This window comes from Poromitra crassiceps (genome assembly GCF_964638095.1).
Source record: "Poromitra crassiceps genome assembly, chromosome: 19".
NCBI lineage: Eukaryota > Metazoa > Chordata > Actinopteri > Beryciformes > Melamphaidae > Poromitra > Poromitra crassiceps.
Window position 1 is genome coordinate 22,370,285 of NC_139646.1, and position 22,529 is coordinate 22,392,813.

Here is a 22,529-nt window from a genome sequence, read left to right on the forward strand (position 1 = left end):
ATTCTTCTTCTCACAGTCGTACACCACAGACCAGATGTGCATGCAGGTTGGCCCAAATTGAACACGGTGCAAAAGCGACAACTCATTTCATATTCATTTTTCTTTTTTTTGCATTTTCTTTTTAAACTGGTCACATGATCGATGAGAGGGGGGGGGGGGGGGCGTTGAATCAGATACATAAAGATACATAAAGTGCTTCTGTCAAACGAAAACAGTACAAAACAGTTTTGTTTAAAAAAGAAAGGAGGTATCAAAACAATGCACTTGGGGATGTGGAGGAGAATGGCGTTGGGGTGGACACCGGATGGGGTTCTTGGGGTACAAATGTATTGGGGGGGGGGGGGGGGGGGGGGTTCCTGGTGTTAAAAGTAAAAAACAAAACGAGAACAAAACAAACAAATGCGTTCAGAGAGAGGTGGAGGTACAGAGCAGAGAGAGGTGGAGAGACGGAGGGGGGCGAGTTGGCCGCTTGAGTCAGCCCAGGATGAGGCTGGACTTGCCCCCCGGGGGGTTCCTGCGGCCAGCGGCGGCGGGCTCCTCGGCCGGGGCCGGGGGGGCTCCTCCCTCCTCCTTCTGCTCCGGGACCACCACTGGGACCACTTCAGCCTCGACGGCCATGCTGTTGTCTGATTGAACACAGGTAGGAGAGAGACGACTCAGAGGGCAGTTTGTAAGAAAAGAAAAGAAAAGAAAAGAAAGACCATCTTGCTTCATTTTATTGAGAAGGACACATCTGTGAAGTTCCCTGACTGCATCTGGTAGATGTGACGCAATCCTGTTGACACAATCTGTCCACAGACAGACATATAAACCAAGGGTTGCCAAACTTTTCAGCCCGCGACACCCAAAATAACGGTGCCGGAGGCTCACGACCCCAACTATCCCCGGACGTGGTTGAAGCATGCAAATGTTTATGTGCACATGAGAATTTCGTAAACGAAACACAAAACTTAACAATTGTGGTTAAAGTGTGCTCTTTTTAATCATATGTATTTGTATTTTCACACATTTTGTAGTTCACACATTCTTTTGGGCCAATTTCACACATTCTGGAAATCATCTCGCGACCCCCCCCCCCCCCAGTGGTTTCCCGTGACCCCCCCCCCAGGGGGTCCCGACCCCCACTTTGGGAACCACTGTTATAAACAACTGGCTTCTGTGCTGTGGTAGTTCCTGCTACAATAGGTGTCTCCAGGACATTACCCCTGGTAATAAATGACAAAGGAATGAATCTTTAGGGGCACTTTACACGAGGACGGTTTCCTATGGAAACGGGCAATTATTGTATCGTTAGTGCCTCCCGTTAAGACGGCGACGGCGAATTCGCGCTTAGGAAACGACACATTTTAAAACCACCCTCCAGAGTGGAATTGTTGGTGACGCTCCCCGCTGAGCGCTCCATGTAATCACTTTGGAACGGCACATTTCAGAAACTCTGACGTGCCTGCACAGGCGACACACGCGATGCCGTGCGCGAGTTGGCAACCAAATACAACGTCAGTATGAATGAAGTTTGGCAACACTCAGAATTAAGCTACACTGCGGCCAACTTCAGTTACATGTTCATAGCGTTAATGCTGCGAGGAGCCGATGGCTGTACCCGGTCGGCATTTAACGTTAGTTACAAAAGCAGTCGACAGTGTTTTCTCACTGCCAGTAGCAGTAGGGTGACAGATCACAGTCAGCTGACCAGCGCTGAATGAGGAGCCTCCCGGTCCTCGCTGCTTGTTAAATATTTCCAATAGGCGTTATTCTGATAAACTGGTCACGTATATATTACATTCTCACCCGACAAATATTAAAACTTTAACAGTTTGGGGGGTTTTTTTTAGCTTGAAAAAAGCTTTTTGGCAAGTCTAAATGACTGCGGAAAGTGTACTCTACTTCCGCGTTTAAAGTGAAATTACGTCATGCAGTAAGCGTCCTTGTATGGGCAAAGAATAAGGTGATCACACTGCCACCTAGCGACCTGGCATGTACATTACGGCGTTTTAAAAATTCAACAGCGCTCATGTAAACAGGGAGAAGGTGTGAAGGCAAAGGTGTGAAGGAAACGCTATTGTGTCGTTTCTTTCAGAAACTGTCCTCGTGTAAAGGGCCCCTTAAGGTAAAGATTTATGACTGCTGGTCCCTCCCTATCACAATATTGGCGCAGTGTTCTCCACACCTTTAACCAGAAATGGATTTTGATTCTGTGAAAAAAATCACTGATCAGAGGATCTGTTTGTGATTAGTGCTTGGCACACCAACCCCACCACATGGGGCGCATGTGAGCGGAGCGGAGCGGTGAACCGTGAGCGTACCCGAAACCAGGGCGGTACGGGAGTGAAAGTTGGAACGGCACCGACCACCCACTCAAGTCCCGCTCCAGTTTCGTTGACATGTTCGGTTCGAAACAGAATAACAGCCTGAGGAGTCTGAGTCAGACTCCTCAGGCTATTATTGAACATGTAATAAGCGGTATGCTTATTCCTTTTCTACCTCGTGCTCCTGCATCTCCGCAGCGGGGCTGCTGCGTGCGTAATTACGCAGTGTACTGAGAGCCGCACTGAGTGATGCCCCTCTCTTTGAAGTTTAATTCCGTTGCACCAGCACACATTTTATTGATCAGCTTTTTTTTTATTCGTTTCTATTAATCTATATACATTGAATCCGACCAATTTTTTTTCTGCCAGCATTGGTCATTTTCCCCTTGGCGCACATAAAGACACATACGCCATTAGGCTATTAGCTTTAAGGGCTGCGGCCGGGTGCGACAACGAACATGCAGCCGACTCTGCTGAGCTCATGTTATTTGTAGTGAGCAATGCCCATTGCCCAGGCGTTTAAACGCAAATTAAAACACCCTGGCCTTTTTATCTTTTTGAGCGGAGCGGTGAGTGGCAGCGGGTGAAATCTGTATGGAGCGGGGAGTGGTCTGGTGAGCGAGGAACGGTAATTATCACCGCTGCACTCCGCTCACCTGCTCTGACATACACAAAGAAGTCCAAAACACACAAATCTGCACACCCTTAAAAAAGATGTAGATCGGCACACCTTTGAGGCTCCCGCTTGAAGGTGTTTACTTCAGCGTGACATTTCGAGCCACAACAGGCTCTTTTCCTCAGATGCTTTCTGATGTGACAGAGAGACGCCATCTTTAAATACCCATACAACATGCATTTGGCTTGCCCTGCACCCGAGTGAGTTTTTATCTATTTTTGAGTGCGCTCGCTACCGGTGAGTTTCAATCATACTCTATTATGTGCACATTAGGGTTGTGCGATGTCATTAAAATTCCCATCGTGATTGTTTTACAGTGAAACATCGTTTTGGACGATGGCATCGTCATTGACCGGTGGGGGTGGGGGTAATAATTCATTATTTATTAAGTCGCTGCGTGGCTGTAATGCCATTTGGATAGTCGCTGCAATGCGTTCACGTTAACAACACAGGACAGCTGAGCTCGACAATGATACCAGCGGGCTTGAATAGGCTATTAGCCTCTGTTCTGTGCTACAGCACAGAGCCAGGCGACTGAAGTGGGCAGTGGATGTCACTACCAGCAATTTGAACGGCGCAAAACCAATAACGTCAACGTTACAGATCCTCACCAACAACGTGTGTGTGTTGAATTTAACTAGCTGGCAGAAAACTGACTGAATTACTGGCTGATATAACGTTAGATTCGCGTGGGCTTTTGAACCTAATGTAATGAGAGAGAGTTTAGGAGAAATGGCTAGAGAAACGCAGCTGCTGTATCTATGGAGCGACTCCAACTTTCACTTTGGAAACAGGCGAGTTAATTTCACAGTTGAAGACTTGTACTCACATTGGGTTGAAAACAGGGAAGAACATGAAGTTTCTTCTTTGTCTTAAAAAGTTTTCACAACAACACAGCCGACTTCTCATGCGCGGGGGACGCCCCGGCGACATTAAACAAGCGCACCCAGTTCAGAGAAGCAGTGGAGCGGAGGAGGGGGAGGGGAGGCTTCCCTAAACTGAACTGGGTGCGCTTGTTTAATGCCGCAGGCGCGTCCCCCGCACGTCACGGTAAGTGGACTTGGCCTCTTTTATTATTAAAACATTAATTCGATCAGATAATTAATTACGATGACCCGATGTAGAAGGCTCATAGGTCGATGGGGGGGTCGGCCCATCACGATGGTCGATGCCATCGTCCATCGTGCCAACCCTAGTGCACATTGCAAAATTTTAAACTTAACTTGAAAAAAAAAAGAATGTTTTACTTTTCTCAAACGTGCCAATAAGTAGGCTTTATGGTCATGCGCTATCTAATTAAAACTGTGTGGTGTGATGTGATCAGAAAAGAAAGAAAAAGTCCTTACCAGAATCGCCTACATGGTTGTTTCCATCCTGAAAAGATAAGAGAAGATAAGATAAGAGAGAATACCTTAGCAGGGAGGCAAAGTTCAACATTAACAACTCCACTGATATTATCTACAGTGTTAGGTAATAGATATCAAATACTGATCAAATAACAATGACCAGGAAATCTTCAAATGGGCCCATATTTGAGCAGCCTTCACAAATAAAATAAAAGTGTGTATTGTGCCATCATCAACAGCCTTGACGGACAACTGCTCAAGTCTCGAATGATAGAATCAAACTTGGCATTTAAGTCAGAAGTGAAGCATTATTAAGTCAGAAGTGAAGCATTAGCTACTGAAATGCCATGTGGTACTGAGTCCTTCCTGTGTTTGTTGATACATGCAGGCTGCACTGAGCCCTTCCTGTGTTTGTTGATACATACAGGCTGCCTTTGTGGGACAACTCAAGGGAAGATTAAAGGTCCCATTCCGTGCAAAAGCTGTTTTTACTTGTAAATGCATATATACTGCTGTCAGCCCTCCCTGTAATGAGTGGTCACAAGCTCAGAACTGCCAGAGTTGGATTTGTCCCTATCCAGCGTCCCCCTGCAGTCTCCTCCAAGCCACACCCCCAAACGCGTCGTTTGCCCAGAGGGGAATCTGGGGGAATTGGGACGTCACTAGCTTCCTCCTGCATACTGCGCGGGTCAATCTCACACAAGCTACCTGCACCATTTAGTCTATAGCCACAAAATTAACACTTCTAGCTGGAGCGACGCCAACTGTACGTGATCCAGCAACTGCAGAGGTGCATTCTGAGAGTCTAGGCATTTTGAGATGTCCTCTTTAGCGTAGTACCGTTAAGTTAACGATAACTCGCAACCTAGCGTGCTGGTCCACAGACGCTGATCTGATTGGCCGCTGGGAGCCTGGGGCGGGCTCTCCCTCAGCAGCCAATGGGAACTGTTAGTTCTGAATATATTATAGAAACAGGCCATTCTTGGGAAGCGACTAGATGAGGAAGTGAGAACTCCGTCACAACAAACGGGGTTGCTATATTTTCGACAGATTAATCCAGAATCATGTTTTATGGACCAGAGACACACGTTTTTAAGAGGTTACAGCTGCACGAATTGGGACCTTTAAGAGAAAAAGAATGGGCAGTTTGGAATAGAGTCAGTCCGCATGTCTGGGAACGCCCATACAGGCTCTAGGAACGCCCACAATAGACGCTGGGTTAGCCTGGGGGCGGGGTCAGGGTGGGGTAAATCCCCCGTTCTATCCATTCAGCAAAGTTAGAATTTAGCTGATAGCCCAGCCCAGGCAGACACGATCGGGGATTTAACCACCGCAGTAAACGCACATCTGAGCAGACGTCTTGTGTTCTACTCTAGAACCCCCAAACATGTAGTTTAGAGCCGCAGCACCATCTTTTGGTGAGTCAGCCCATGAGATATATCGGCGGTTTTACCGCCAGCCGTTTAACATTTTGTGGGCGTTCCCAGACATCTCTATAGTAACGTTAACCCCAGCTCATCTTTTGCGCCATGGTACTGAGCGATGGGTTCAATTCACTGGGGAACACAGAGTGGTGTATGGGAATGACCGAGCGGTGTGGGGGAATGACACAGAGCGGTGTGGGGGAATGACACAGAGAGGTGTGGGGGCATGACACAGAGAGGTGTGGGGGAATGACACAGAGCGGTGTGAGGGAATGACACAGAGAGGTGTGGGGGAATGACACAGAGCGGTGTGGGGGAATGACACAGAGCGGTGTGAGGGAATGACACAGAGCGGTGTGAGGGAATGACACAGAGCGGTGTGAGGGAATGACACAGAGCGGTGTGAGGGAATGACCGAGCGGTGTGGGGGAATGACACAGAGCGGTGTGGGGGAATGACACAGAGAGGTGTGGGGGCATGACACAGAGAGGTGTGGGGGAATGACACAGAGCGGTGTGAGGGAATGACACAGAGCGGTGTGGGGGAATGACACAGAGCGGTGTGAGGGAATGACACAGAGCGGTGTGAGGGAATGACACAGAGCGGTGTGAGGGAATGACACAGAGCGGTGTGAGGGAATGACACAGAGCGGTGTGGGGGAATGACACAGAGCGGTGTGGGGGAATGACACAGAGAGGTGTGGGGGAATGACACAGAGCGGTGTGAGGGAATGACACAGAGAGGTGTGAGGGAATGACCGAGCGGTGTGGGGGAATGACACAGAGCGGTGTGGGGGAATGACACAGAGCGGTGTGAGGGAATGACACAGAGCGGTGTGAGGGAATGACACAGAGAGGTGTGAGGGAATGACACAGAGTGGTGTGGGGGAATGACACAGAGAGGTGTGAGGGAATGACACAGAGCGGTGTGGGGGAATGACACAGAGAGGTGTGGGGGAATGACACAGAGAGGTGTGAGGGCATGACACAGAGCGGTGTGGGGGAATGACACAGAGAGGTGTGGGGGAATGACACAGAGCGGTGTGGGGGAATGACACAGAGCGGTGTGAGGGAATGCGGTCTGGGGGACACAGTGGTGTGAGGGAATGTGGTCTGGGGACACATAGTGGTGTGAGGGAATGTGGTCTGGGGACACATAGTGGTGTGAGGGAATGCGGTCTGGGGGACACAGAGTGGTGTGCGAGAATGTGGTCTGGGGGACACAGAGTGGTGTGAGGGAATGCGGTCTGGGGGACAGAAGGCACTGTGAGGGACACAGAGTGGTGTGAGGGAATGTGGTCTGGGGACACATAGTGGTGTGAGGGAATGTGGTGTGGGGGACACAGAGTGGTGTGAGGGAATGTGGTCTGGGGGACACATAGTGGTGTGAGGGAATGTGGTCTGGGGGACACAGAGCGGTGTGAGGGAATGTGGTCTGGGGGACACAGAGCGGTGTGAGGGAATGTGGTGTGGGGGACATAGGGTGGTGTGAGGGCATGCAGTCTTACTGCGGCGGGGGCCTCTGCCAAGTGGTTGGTGGTGCTGTTCCCTCCTCTCCTCCGTGGGGCGGAGGACTCGCCACACAGGACACCTGTGGGCTTCCCACCTGGAGGAACAAGGAGAGGAAAAAACATATAATATGTTTGTTTTCTCATTTGTCTTTCAGATCTGTCCTCTAATTTGCTTTTCAGCCCTTGTGAATAGTTGTCAGCCTCTAGGCCAGGGGCCAGGGCTATTCAACTCTATTGTTCAGGGGGCCACATTGTCAGAAAGCTACGGCCCCGGGGGCCATACATTTCCCTGAGCTAGTAGCATCAGTGCCACCACATCTTAAGATTTTACTACATTGCAAAAGTCACCTAATCATAGCCTCATGGTCCATGTTTTGATTTTTGTTGTAATTCTATTTTATTTTCAGAAACAGAAATTAAAAAAGTTAATTCATCTACGAAATGAAAAATGGAAACAGGAGTTGATTTTTATCTGCTGATGAAGCCTCTGTGCCATCAAGAGTGGGGCAGAGAGACAGAGAGGGGGGGGGAGAGAGAGAGGGGTGAGACAGAGAGGGAGAGGGGGGAAGAGAGACAGAGAGAGGGGGAGAGAGAGAGAGGGGTGAGACAGACAGAGAGGGGAAGAGAGACAGAGAGAGGGGGGAAGAGAGAGAGGTGAGACAGACAGAGAGGGAGAGGGGGGAAGAGACAGAGAGAGGGGGGGGCGAGAGAGAGGTGAGACAGACAGAGAGGGAGAGGGGAAGAGAGACAGAGAGAGGGGGGGGGAGAGAGAGGTGAGACAGACAGAGAGGGAGAGTGGGGAAGAGAGACAGAGAGAGGGGGGAAGAGAGAGAGAGGTGAGACAGAGAGGGAGAGTGGGGAAGAGAGAGGTGAGACCGACAGAGAGAGGGAGAGGTGAGACAGACAGAGAGGGAGACGGGGGACATCATTAGAATTTTACTGTTTATAGGAAATCGGGGGGAAATGTTTTCATGCAAGTAGTAGTAGTTTATTTATTTGTCCTTTCGGAAAGTTGTCCTGCATCTGTAGCAGTCAGACAAAACACAGCACAGTCAATCAGACAAGATACAGTACAGTACAGTACAGCACAATGCGACGACAATACACCAAACAATTACAACGAATATGATCACAAACTGCTTCACACCAACCCCCCCCCATGGGGGAAAAAAATAATATATAGACCTTATTCGATAACCCCGGACGGCGCCATATTGTTGACAAACCGCAGCCGTAACGTAGTCTGGCCGAGCGTATAGTAACAGTTATGGCTTCGTCAAAGAGAAGTGATGAAAAAATAAGTTTGGTCGGAGGTGCGGACCCCTATAAAAAACTGACTTGGAGTAAATATAACTCATTATATTGCCAGGTTTACAATAAACAAAAGGGACTTCGCGTTTGTGCAGCTGCAACATTCAAGCTGTCAACTTCAGACATTCATTCACTATTGCCAGGACACTGTCAACACTCACATCAACTTACAGTACTCCCTTATGTCTGAGGACTCAGAGTTGACTACAATCCGTCTAAACAACGGAAGCACCAAAGAATCTCAGCTAGTAAATCAGATACAATCACATATTATGTATTCCTATATATATACCATTACCATATCTTATATATATAATTATATATATAACTATTACCATCACCATATATATTATATATTAGTTATGTACATGCTTCAATATGCTCCAGCAGGGTTGAGTGAAGCCGAAATCCTGCCAGATCAGTGAACCAGATTCTGCGCAGTAGCTCCATTTAGTTGTGTGTTGTTTATTTATATACAGTCTAGATCTGTAAATATGGCATTTTAAGTTGTAAGATTTTTTGTCTCGCCAAAAGTAACCATGTACATTCCCACTATGAGATCAGTTTATCAAAATGACGCCTGTACGGAAATCTGAATTTCGTTGTCGGAGATTGCTCCTAGGAGCCAGACTCCGAGGTGCTCTCGGTAACAAACCGTCATACAGGGGGAAATTATTATCCTATGAACTGATCTTTGCAGCTCTGAGTCTGTTGATTAGCTAATGTTTCCGTAGCATTTGGTTAACGTTATGATTTAATTCATTTTGTAACAAATGTTGGTTTAACAGGTGAAATCGAACTGAACCTTTGGCTACGTTGTAACGTTTACTGACTGGGCAGCCCAGTGCTGCTGTCTCTCAGTCGGGTCGTTTGTTGAACTAACGTTAACGTTATCCAGCTGCCTGTCTCTTCTGTATCAAACACAATGTAATATGCTTTGCCATGGAGTTAGCTGACCCTTCATCAGTTCAAACACAATGTAATATGCTTTGTCATGGAGTTAGCTGACCCTTCATCATCAGCTCAAACACAATGTAATATGCTTTGTCATGGAGTTAGCTGACCCTTCATCAGCTCAAACACAATGTAATATGCTTTGTCATGGAGTTAGCTGACCCTTCATCAGTTCAAACACAATGTAATATGCTTTGCCATGGAGTTAGCTGACCCTTCATCAGTTCAAACACAATGTAATATGCTTTGTCATGGAGTTAGCTGACCCTTCATCAGCTCAAACACAATGTAATATGCTTTGTCATGGAGTTAGCTGACCCTTCATCAGCTCAAACACAATGTAATATGCTTTGTCATGGAGTTAGCTGACCCTTCATCAGTTCAAACACAATGTAATATGCTTTGCCATGAAGTTAGCTGACCCTTCATCAGCTCAAACACAATGTAATATGCTTTGTCATGAAGTTAGCTGACCCTTCATCAGCTCAAACACAATGTAATATGCTTGGTCATGGAGTTAGCTGACCCTTCATCAGCTCAAACACAATGTAATATGCTTTGTCATGGAGTTAGCTGACCCTTCATCAGCTCAAACACAATGTAATATGCTTTGTCATGGAGTTAGCTGACCCTTCACCAGCTCAAACACAATGTAATATGCTTTGTCATGGAGTTAGCTGACCCTTCATCAGCTCAAACACAATGTAATATGCTTTGCCATGAAGTTAGCTGACCCTTCATCAGCTCAAACACAATGTAATATGCTTTGTCATGAAGTTAGCTGACCCCCATCATGAGCTCAAACACAATGTAATATGCTTTGTCATGGAGTTAGCTGACCCCCATCATGAGCTCAAACACAATGTAATATGCTTTGTCATGGAGTTAGCTGACCCTTCATCAGCTCAAACACAATGTAATATGCTTTGTCATGGAGTTAGTTGACCCTTCATCATCATCAGCTCAAACACAATGTAATATGCTTTGTCATGGAGTTAGCTGACCCTTCATCAGCTCAAACACAATGTAATATGCTTTGTCATGGAGTTAGCTGACCCCTTCATCAGCTCAAACACAATGTAATATGCTTTGCCATGAAGTTAGCTGACCCCTTCATTAGCTCAAACACAATGTAATATGCTTTGTCATGAAGTTAGCTGACCCCTTCATTAGCTCAAACACAATGTAATATGCTTTGTCATGGAGTTAGCTGACCCTTCATCAGCTCAAACACAATGTAATATGCTTTGTCATGGAGTTAGCTGACCTTTCATCAGCTCAAACACAATGTAATATGCTTGGTCATGGAGTTAGCTGACCCTTCATCAGCTCAAACACAATGTAATATGCTTTGTCATGGAGTTAGCTGACCCTTCATCAGCTCAAACACAATGTAATATGCTTTGTCATGGAGTTAGCTGACCCTTCATCAGCTCAAACACAATGTAATATGCTTTGTCATGGAGTTAGCTGACCCTTCATCAGCTCAAACACAATGTAATATGCTTTGTCATGGAGTTAGCTGACCCTTCATCATCATCAGCTCAAACACAATGTAATATGCTTTGTCATGGAGTTAGCTGACCCTTCATCAGCTCAAACACAAGGATAGGCTGCACTGCACAACCCTTGCAGCATCGTTGTAAATGTGTGCGGGATTTGTCCCACATTATTAATGCCACATTTGCAGGATTCGATTAAATGATGTGCGATACCCACAATCCCGTGCAGTTTTAGGCCCCGTATTGTCAAGGAGGTTTCATTTGCGCCGCTGTCATTTTCCATTGCCGTTCATTGTAGCGTGCAGAGCAGGGGTGTGTTTATTTTTTTCAACTCTCATTTAGGGATGCACGATATATCGGCAATCATATCGGTATCGGCCAGTATCGGCCGATTTTTTAACATATCGGTCATATCGGTATCGGTCAGATGTTGCAATGTTAATATCGGTTATCATTATCAGCCAAATTCTTCACATTGATATGAAATAATGCAGTAAATCTATGATTTATGGGCTTTTCCAAAGGCTTTGCAAATAAAGAAATGCATAACTTTTTCAAATTCAGTGTTAACATGTGTTTTTCAGTATGTACAAAATGTGATGATCATAAAAATGTGGTTTTATACAGATCATATCGACATCGGTAAATATCGGTTATCGGCCATAACAGCAATGTTAATATCGGTTATCGGCATCGGCCAAAATTTTCATATCGGTGCATCCCTACTCTCATTGCAAAATTAATTGACACCCTCCCAAATCCTATTTTTGAATGGCCCCGGGACGATGGGAGGTCCTTAACTCATTCACTGCCAACAACGTATGAACACGTTTTCAGAATCCAGCTGTTCCCTGCCAACAACGTGTTTACACGTTTTTGGCATCGATTTTTTTTTTTTGACGGTGGGTTGTGCATCTAAGCCTTTTACATCTCTTATATAATTATTGGAGCCACCGAACGTTTACAACCCATTCCACCGACCCACTAAGTGGCAACAGTGCTCTCCTTGCTAGAGGAAGGAAAGCATTTTTTTAACTTGTCAAGCCATTCTCAGCCCAGCCATTCTCCTTTTCGCGCTGATTGCTGGCGATGCGGGATTGCAAATTTACATAATAGATTCAGCCGATCTACTATGATCGGGTGATAGATTACAGGTGCAGGAACACACTTTGAAACACGCAGCATAAATATGACCAGAATCGCAAAAGCTTCTCTCAACCAAAACTCCAAACGAGCGAGTCCCTCCCGACTTCCTCAAACAGCGGCCCAGACATGCAGGCACAGCAAAGCACTGACTGGTGACAAGCTTGTCCGCCCACGGAGGGCGGAGTTGAAGCAACTCGAGAGGGAGGGAGAGAGAGAGAGAGAGAGAGAGAGAGAGAGAGAGGGAGGGAGAGCGAGAGGGAGGGAGAGAGAGAGAGAGAGCGAGAGGGGGAGGGAGAGAGAGAGAGAGAGAGCCAAAAATGAATGGTTAAAGTGACCCTTCCATCCAATTTCACAAAAAGCCGTTTATCTCTGAATATTATTTTTCACGCTAAAACCATGCTGTATTCAACTGCTAATGCTTACATAACTACTAACTCTACAAACTAACTCTTTTAGACAGAGAAAGTACACATTCTATTAGTACTTTTGAGATATTGTATGTTCACAAACTCCAAGCTGAAACGAATCCTCGGCTCTTATAAAATGAGCCATAATCCTCAAAAAACGGCTTGGCAGAAGCTAACTACAGCAAAGAAAAACGTCTGGCAGTCAATGTGTTAAGGGCGAGCCCTGCCAGGATGGAGCGGAGTCTGGACAGCATCCTCTCTGCCACTTGCTGTCACACAGTCTAGCTCCACCCCCACAGTGTAATGTAATGTAATGTAATTTTATTCAGTCATCATAAATAACAAAATCACAGTATAAACAAAATCAAATCAACCAGAGACTGAACAGGCTCAGGCAGAAGCAAAATGCTTATATTAAGCCTGACCTAATTTCTACTCAATTAAGCTTTCCTCCAACATAAAATAAAAAACAGAAAAGTAAATTTGCAACAGTCAATGTTTACAACACAGAAAATATATATATATATATATATTTTTTTAAACAGCATCAGAAAATTTATTCACACTTATAACCTTCAAATATAGCTTCAGAAACCATTTTTTTGAAAACCAAAAGCGAATTACACATCTTCAAATTTATATGTGCATCATTCCAAACTTTCACCCCAACAATGGAAACACATCTCCTTTTAATCTCTTTTTTAGCTTTTTGCACATTAAACTTGCACACACCTCTTAGATCGTACTTGCTGTCCCGTATTGAAAATAACTTTTGCACAGAGAATGGGAGTGACTTTGATTTTGCTTTAAACATTATTTGCATTATCTTATAATAGAACAAGTCATTAAATTTCATAACATGGGAATTTAGAAACAGTGGATTTGTGTGAGCATAGTAATCCTTTTTATTAATGATACGTATGGCTCGTTTTTGTAGAACAACTATTGAATTGAGTGTCACACAGTCTAGCTCCACCCCCACAGTGTCACACAGTCTAGCTCCACCCCCACAGTGTCACACAGTCTAGCTCCACCCCCACAGTGTCGGTGTCACACAGTCTAGCTCCACCCCCACAGTGTCGGTGGCTGGCCTTTACGGATCAGTTTGTTCAGTGCCCCAGCACACGACAGCACACAGAAAGGCACTGGCTACCACAGACTCCTAACACCTCCTCAGCATTGACCGGCAGATGTTGAGGGACCTCAGCCTTCTCAGAACGTAGACAGGGATTTGTCTGGCATGCTTGCGTTGCTATGATTCATAGTGGAAGGATGAACTTTTTGACTTATGTTGGAGAAAAATAGAAGTTCCATGCCATTTCCTATTCAATAAGCTAATAATTGCATACGCATAATTATGCTATAAGTTAACATGACATCTCACACATTATGACATGACATCTCACACATATAGATTCACCCCAGTGGCATTGATGGTGTCAGTTGTTAGAGGATGGAATTTCCACTCTTCTCTGCTAATGTGATAATTATAACAGCCTATCTAAACCAAATGAATTGAAGCCAGGAGTCCAGGAAGATGTCTTACGAAAGTATATTTATTACCATAACATTCTCCTATACACTGTGTTATAGGAGAGACTGAATCTCAATGTACCATCTGATCAATGCACAGAGTCCAAATATTCAGCAAATGACTGACAGCTTAACATACAGTATGCTTTATACTGTAAGGAGGAAAAGCAGAGAGGAGGGGGATGAACTTTGGAAATGTGTGTGCGTCCACTTGAGTCTGACAGGGAAACTGTTATCAGTTGTTATTGGAACACGATGCACTGCCCAAGGTCTCAGCAAAAGAGAGAAGTCCTCAATACCACTGGGGTGAATACTCCTGGCTTCAATTCATTTGGTTTAGATAGGCTGTTATTATTATCACATTAAGCGGATGAAGAGTGGAAATTCCATTCTCTAACAACTTACCGTACTTTCACTATCATTGTGGTGCTGAAATGAACTGTTGACATGTAAGTTTACTGGGGGAGGAGCAAATGCATTCACTAATTTGGGGACTTTTTTTTAACCGCTAACATTTTTGTCCCACATGCACAAAGGAGGCGTACATCATCAACCCCCTGACATTCCTACAGCCAGGCAGCTGGACTGGCTCTTAAGTCATGATCACATCCAGGAGGCATGTCCTGTCTCATGATGCACACAAACACAATACTATGCCAGTCTAATTAGTCTTCTCTTCCCTCTTGCTGTAAATTCCCCTATTCACAACACTTCTTTTTATAAAGGCAACAAAATATAAATATTTAGGACTTTGAACTCCACATTATAATAACACGAGGTCTGCCTATCGTGATCAGACAGGCAACATGTTTTGGGTCTTTTAAATCGCTTCTTAAAACACTCTTTTAATCGGAAAGCTTTTATGTATGTTTGATATGTAAACGGTTCAAAAGTCTCCCCACGCGTGACCGGGATGACTCGTAAAGTTCTGTGGGTGGAGCCTATTTCACAAAAATCGCCACAACTCGAGAACCCATTGTCCGATGCTAACCAAACTTGGTACAGGTGCAGGTATGGACTCTGAGCTCATGAAAAAACAAGTGTCATTTCGCCTATAGGGGGCGCTATAGCAACATTAAGTACCTGTAGCTCGCAAACCATAAGAGCAACAATTGGGTACATTGGTTTCATAGAGTACTCTTGTACCCTGGCGTAAAAAATTACCGTGATTGACCTCACGGTGGCGCTATAACTGCCCTTTTTGCGTTTTGCTCCGTAACTTTTGAACTGTAGCGTCTACAATCAAAATTCTTTTGCCCCTGGATTCCTTGGCTCTTCCTGCTTCTACTCACATAGGCCCACCCATTTCCCACCCACAACTACTTACTGCACCCTAGCAGCCCTCTACAAACACCCTAGCGACCACCTGGAAACACCCCAGCAACCAGTTAGTACACCCTTGCGACCACCTAGAGACGTCCTAGCTACACATTATTGCCGATTGAGGCTGTATAAATACTGTAGCGAAAGGCGGGATCAAGGGCAGGGGCGTTGCGAGGGGGGCGGGGCATCACGACAATAACATTTTCTTTATGAAATGTTAGGGAAGAGAGTAAAGCTCGCACACTGCAAGGTTCCAGTTGAGTGTTTTTATTTAACACCAAAAAGGTAACGTTTTTCGGGCACCCTGCCCTTCCTCCTACAAACATAACTCTCTTCCTTACTATTCGTGCCTCGAGCTCTTTACTCTCTTCCCTTACTATTCCTGCCTCGAGCTCTGCACCTGCCCTATACAGGTTTTGGATTGTGCGTGTCTCGCCTTTTTTTTCATGTGTTCACCTATTTGACACAGCACTCCTGGGACTCCGCTAGGCCCATTTTGTGGGAGAGTTGTTTTTCTCTGTGGTCACAGACTTGGTTCTGTCCACATAAAAGTTGCGAGTATAGCCAATATACCATAACTGTGCTAAATTCACTTTTGATCATTTTATTTTGACTGTTCCATGCATGTATTTAAAGATGGCGTCGTCCTATGTCACACTGTCTGAGGAAGGGCAGGGTACCCGAAACGTTACCTTTTTGGTGTTAAATAAAAACACTCAACTGGAGCCTTGCAGTGTGCGAGCTTTACTCTCTTCCCTACTATTCCTGCCTCGAGCTCGCACCTGCCCTATTCACCTTATGTTCAGAACTTACAGTGGGCCAAATTCTTCCGGGTCCTTTTAACACTTCCGGCGGTCACTGTGCAAAATAAGAGAGTTGTTTTTGGAGCGGACAGTGAAGGGGTAAAATAAAGAACGTAGCCTACTACTTTGAGCCGGTACACAGCAAGCAAGCGAGTATCCACTGTTAGCCAGGTCAGATAACGTTATCGTCGACAATGACGAGCACTTTCTTGTAAAACATACCTGGACTCCAACAAAGAAAGCTTCAGATAGTTGTCTCTCCTCCGAGGCAGCGCGAGCCACTAACGTCAATAAAGACCCGCAGACGTTAACGTAATTCCCTGGAATGCGAGACTTAACGAGCCAGTTACATGGCGTTGCATTCTTAGACATTGCCGTTTGCGTTTATTTGGTATGTTACATACAATTGGCTAAATTATTAGTTAATTCAGAGTTAGATTATATTGGAGCAGCGCAGCCATTTTTTATTTTATTTTATTATTATTTTTAGCCGGAAGTTTTGATACGGCCACACAACCGGGTCAAATGGGCGTGGCTACATAAGGCAAATGCAAATGCATTCACTCATTTGGGGACTTTTTTAAACTGCTAACATTTTTGTCCCACATGCACAAAGGAGGCGTACATCATCTGGGTGTCGTCCTCGACAGCACCCTATCATTCCATTCCCACATCAACAACACCATCCGGTCCGCCTACTTCCACCTTCGCAACATCAACCGCCTCCGCCCTTCACTCACTCCCAACAGCGCCGCAATCCTGGTCCACTCCCTCGTCACCTCCCGCTTGGATTACTGCAACTCCCTTCTTTTTGGTCTCCCCCACAAACTCCTCCATAAGCTTCAACTCGTCCAGAATGCTGCTGCCCGTATAATCACCAGAACCCCTGTCACCAGTCACATCACCCCCGTTCTACACCAACTCCACTGGCTCCCCATCAAACTACGCATTGTCTATAAAATCCTCCTCCATACTTTCAAGGCCATCCACAACCTCGCCCGCCCATACCTGTCCGACCTCCTCCACCTTAACATTCCCACCCGGTCCCTCAGGTCTGCCTCCTCCATCAATCTCACTGTCCCCCCTGCCCGTCTGTCCACCATGGGGGCAAGAGCATTCAGCCGCTCTGCCCCTCGCCTCTGGAACTCCCTCCCCCCCGACATCAGGAACATCGACGCCATCAACATCGACTCGTTCAAGGCTAAACTCAAAACACAACTGTTTAGCCAAGCATATGTCTGAGACACTTTTCCCACTGGTTGCTCTGCTGCAAGCTCTGTGCTTTTGTGATGTAATTTAACTGTTTTGATTGTATTTTGTAACTGTTTTTTTCTTGTTGTACGGCGACCTTGAGTGCCGTGAAAGGCGCCTTATAAAATAAATGTATTATTATTATTATTATTATCAACCCCCTGACAATTCCCACAGCCAGGCAGCTGGACTGGCTCTTAAGTCATCCAGGAAGCATGTCCTGTCTCATGATGCACACAATACGACCAGAGTATTTTGATACAAATAACAAATACAAAAAAATAAAAAAATAAATCACAATACAAATACAAAATACTGGTCTGAAAAATATATTTAAGATAATAGTAGAGTTACCACTGCGCTCAGACTGGTGCGTCGTCCCAAAAAGACTTAATGGAAGACAGGAGAAGTGGGGACCGCACTCGAATGCAATAAAAAGTTTTAATGTACTTTGGCACAGAACGTTTTCGGCCGTCCGGCCATCATCAGTGTGCTTGCTGGAATGGTGTACAAACAGGCCTTGAATAGGCAGTGAGGCAACATGAATGATCAGGTGGTAAACCTTGACAGGTGACAATCATCAGTCATCAGCACCTAATTAGATTGGGAGTGAAGCTCCAGCTTGTTCAGCATATACACATGTGACATGTCTATGAGGCCATTTACACCTGGCATTAACATGCGTTTTCTGCCATCAGATTGCAATCAGATTGTATTTTATCACTTCAGCCTGATTCCATTTACACCTGGCACTAACATGCGTTTTGGGTGAACAGATTGCAATCCGATTGCTCTCCAGCTCGAACGTCATCACGCGCGCGCCCCCTGAACGTGTGCGTGCATGCACAGGGAAATAGAGGTTATTGTCACCTGGACAAAACGATGGCCGATCACGCAGCACTGCGTCTATCTATTTCTTTATCTGTTTATTGACAATGACACTGGGTCCGAGACACACACACACATACGTTTTCCGTGCATGTCATTGGCTGTAACCACCTGTGTTGCGTTCAGGTAACATCCTAAATTACCCTGTTATACAATTGAGAGCATACTTTCTCTTTTATATGAAAGGAAAATGAGGGGGAAAGGGTTCGAACCCTTTCTCCCTCATTTTCCGCTCCTTTTCCAAAGGAGAAGTGTTGATATAAAAGAGAAATTATGCTCTCAATTGTATAACAGTGTAATTTAGGATGTTACCTGAACGCAACACAGGTGGTTACAGCCGTGGCAAAACCTCCGCAGCAAAACTTTGAAGCAACGCTACGATTGTTGTGCAAAAGCGGAGCGGGGGGGAGATAAAGAATTTTTAGCCGGTCCATGGTGACAGGCTGCCTGTGTGTGTGCGCATTTGGCACAGCGGCGAGATGAGGGCACACACCGGTGCGGTGCTGCCGGGGAATTGCGTGTGTGCGCGCCGTCACCGACTTCCGAAGATTATGTATTTCCGTATGGTAGTTGCTGAATGCGTTTTGAGAGGACGCATTGCATTTACACTTGTGTTAAATGTTGTCATAATGCGTCCCTGACCACCTCCGGAGGTGGTTTGGCCGATCAGATTGCAATCCTTCTTCAATGCGTTTTGGGGGTGTTTACACCTGTACTTTCAAGTGATAAAATACAATCGGATTGCAATCTGATGGCAGAAAACGCATGTTAATGCCAGGTGTAAATGGCCTCTATGTCACAGAAAACATTAGCAATATGTTCACAATTCACATTAAACAATAAAACAATAACCTGCTTATGCAAATCAATTATAGCTCACTGGCATCAGGTTGTTTAGACCGTTCATAAATCAGTGTAGGCTAATCATTGACAAAAGAATTGTTTACAAACAATACACAAGACAAGAGGGTGAGTACACAGGAAAGGAGTCATGTTAAGTTCTTCATTCATTCCTGTGGGGAACATGGAATTAAGCCTGTGAATCCATAAGCACTCCCGCTGCAATAATAGTTGCTCGTGGTTGCCACCTCTTCTGTTGAGCCATACCCTTTCTAAGCCAATGCATTTGAGATCACTAGTTTTATGATCCATTTCAGCGAAATGTCGTGCCACGGGAGAGTTTATATTATCAGCCCGTACAATGTTGCTTCTGTGTTCATTAAGTCTCACTTTCAATTTTCCATGTACTCTCATGCCCGTGTACTCTCATGCCCGTGCCAGAAATATTGAAAGTGAGACTGAACACAGAAGCAACATTGTACGGGCTGATATAAAACTCTCCCATGGCACGACATTTCGCTGAAATGGATCATAAAACTAGTGATCTCAAATGCATTGGCTTAGAAAGGGTATGGCTCAACAGAAGAGGTGGCAACCACGAGCAACTATTATTGCAGCTAACGTTCACGTAGCCTATTAATTAATTAATCGTTCGGGCAATCGCTTATATCAACGAATTAAACGAGCAAACTCACGGATTCCTCAAGTGCTGCAAACCACTGTCACTGACACACGACTTAACTAATTGTGTCCTCGTCCTGTAGCCCATGACATTTGCAGCTCTGAAACTAAAAGACGTAGGCTATATGGGCAGAGCAGAGCAGACTCAGCAGAGTCAGTTATCAACACAAACAGCTAAACTTTACTTTACTTTACTTTACTTTATTGGCATTTAGCAGACGCTTTTATCCAAAGCGACGTACAGAAATTATATACAGTACAGCAATAAAAAACTGATAGAAAAACAGTACAAACCAGCAACAAACAGACAGCATAAACAGCAGTAATAGACAGCAATAATAATATGAATAGACAGCAATAATAAATTAATTAAATGATTCATGCTATAGTCAGGTGAGACAAATTGTCAAGTCCAATAATCCATTGTTTAAAAACAAAGAAAAGGTGGTGCCTGAGGAAAGTCAGTCAGGGGGGAGTCAGATGGGATATAAAAAGATGTGTTTTTAGTTTTTTGCGGAAAGAGGGTAATGTTTCTGTGGTTCTGATTGCGGGGGGGAGTTCGTTCCACCATTTTGGTGCGAGGTGTGTAAACAGTCGTGAAGTGCAGCGATATGGTCCATGGAGCGGCGGAGGGGCGAGACGGCCTGCACTGGTGGAGGGGCGGAGGTAACGGTGGGGGGTTTGGAATTTTATCATGGATTGTAGATATGGAGGAGCTGTAGAGTGAACTGCCTTGAAGGTCAGTACTAATGTCTTGAATTTGATGCGTGCTGAGATGGGTAGCCAATGAAGGTCACGGAAAAGGGGAGTGACATGGGAGAATTTTGGTTGATTAAAGATCAGGCGGGCTGCAGCGTTCTGGATTAGTTGAAGGGGATGAGTAGCGGAGGCAGGGAGACCAGCGAGGAGGACATTACAGTAATCAAGGCGAGATATGATAAGTGCTTGGACGAGAAGTTGTGTTGCGGCTAATGTTAAAAATGGGCGAATTTTACGAATATTATAGAGGGAGAACCTACAGGAACGTGCCGTTGCTGCAATGAAATTGAAGAAGGAAAGATGGTTATCAATTATTACTCCAAACAATCTCTCAACCAGCGATCACACAAGTTGCACAAGGCATTGATCATCATTTGGCACGGCGGCCGGCATTTTTAGAATTTTGTGCTGGCGGCCGGCATTTTTAGAATTTTGTGGTGGCGGCCGGCATTTTTAGAATTTTGTGGTGAATTCTGGCGATGCAAATTGCAATGGGGTGATTAACGCTAACTTTTGATTCAACCGCGTTGAAAAGAAACACGCTTTTAACAGTTTCTTCATGCTTGTAAACGTACCTTTTTAACAGCTTGTCCGAAAAATGAAAGGATGTTTGGGCTGCCTTTTTCATCTTTACTTGTTAAAGTGAGGTAGGCTACTGGGGGAAAAAAAAATATTTTGATGCTGAAAAAGCCAGTAGCTGTTTCAGTAGGCCTATAGCTTTTATTAAACTGAGGTTTCCCCCGCGCTGTAGCTAGTTAAGGTGGAATGTTTCCTTTTCCTTCAAGCCACGAGTTGATGCTGTGTGAATCATTCAGCCCACCTTAAATATAGTTAAGGTGGAATGTTTCCTTCTTTCTTCAAGCCGCGAGTTGATGCTGTGTGAATAATTCAGCCCACCTTAAATATAGGACGAATGACAACGTTGCCAAGTTTCACTCGTTTTATTGGCTCGACATGCACACACACACACTGACACACACAAAACACCCGTTGGAGAAGTATGGGAACGCCGTTCCCCCGCGTTCTACCGGCACTACACCTATGATGATTGTCACCTGTCAAGGTTTACCACCTGATCATTCATGTTGCCTCACTGCCTATTCAAGGCCTGTTTGTACACCATTCCAGCAAGCACACTGATGATGGCCGGACGGCCGAAAACGTTCTGTGCCAAAGTACATTAAAACTTTTTATTGCATTCGAGTGCGGTCCCCACTTCTCCTGTCTTCCCTGAAAAATATATTTGAAATACAAATACGTATTTTGAAAATACATCAAAATACATTTTATAAAAACTGATAGAGTTTAGAGAAGAGCTGCAACAATTAGTCAATTCATTGATTTATTGCCAAATATTACATTAATTGCCTATTTTTATGATCTACTAATCATTTTGAGCCATTTCTTTAAGGAAAAATGTCCTAATTCTCTGATTCCAGCTCCTCAAATGTGAAATTTTCTGGTTTCTTTAGATGGTAAATCGTCTATTTAGTCCTCTGTGACAGTATTCTCCTTTGTGTACCCTCTAACTGTTACCCTCTAACACACTACAGTCCTTCCATTTCAGTTTTAGCTGTTTTTCAGCACAGATAATTTCTCCCTCACTTCAGCTGTTAATGACCTTCTGTCAGGGCTTTTGACTTATAGGCAGCATTTCTACATGTTAACCAGACAGACTGACACCACCCACCCACCTAGGCACCATCGTGCAAATGTGCGCCATCGGCTCATACTACATCAGAGTTGCTCGAGTGACATCACTGATGACATCACAACTGCCTCTGAGTGACATCACACTTGAGCAATCAGTTGCTCGAGTGACATCACTGATGACATCACAATTGCTCAAGTGACATTACTGATGACATC

General features: G+C 45.1%; 1 protein-coding gene across 1 annotated transcript in view; it reads right to left on the reverse strand.

Annotated features, from left to right (window-relative positions):
- Positions 1-474: 474 nt before the first annotated feature.
- The window catches only part of jpt1a (Jupiter microtubule associated homolog 1a), a gene marked incomplete at its 3' end in the record, with an annotated part of 31,410 nt that continues 9,355 nt past the window's right edge, over positions 475-22,529 (reverse strand). The window contains exons 3-5 of the mRNA XM_083655580.1: positions 7,260-7,357; positions 4,329-4,356; positions 475-626 (exon numbers count right to left, since the gene is read on the reverse strand). Of these exons, the coding sequence (XP_083511706.1) occupies positions 475-626; positions 4,329-4,356; positions 7,260-7,357 (278 nt within the window). The remainder of the gene's footprint in view (positions 627-4,328; positions 4,357-7,259; positions 7,358-22,529) is intronic.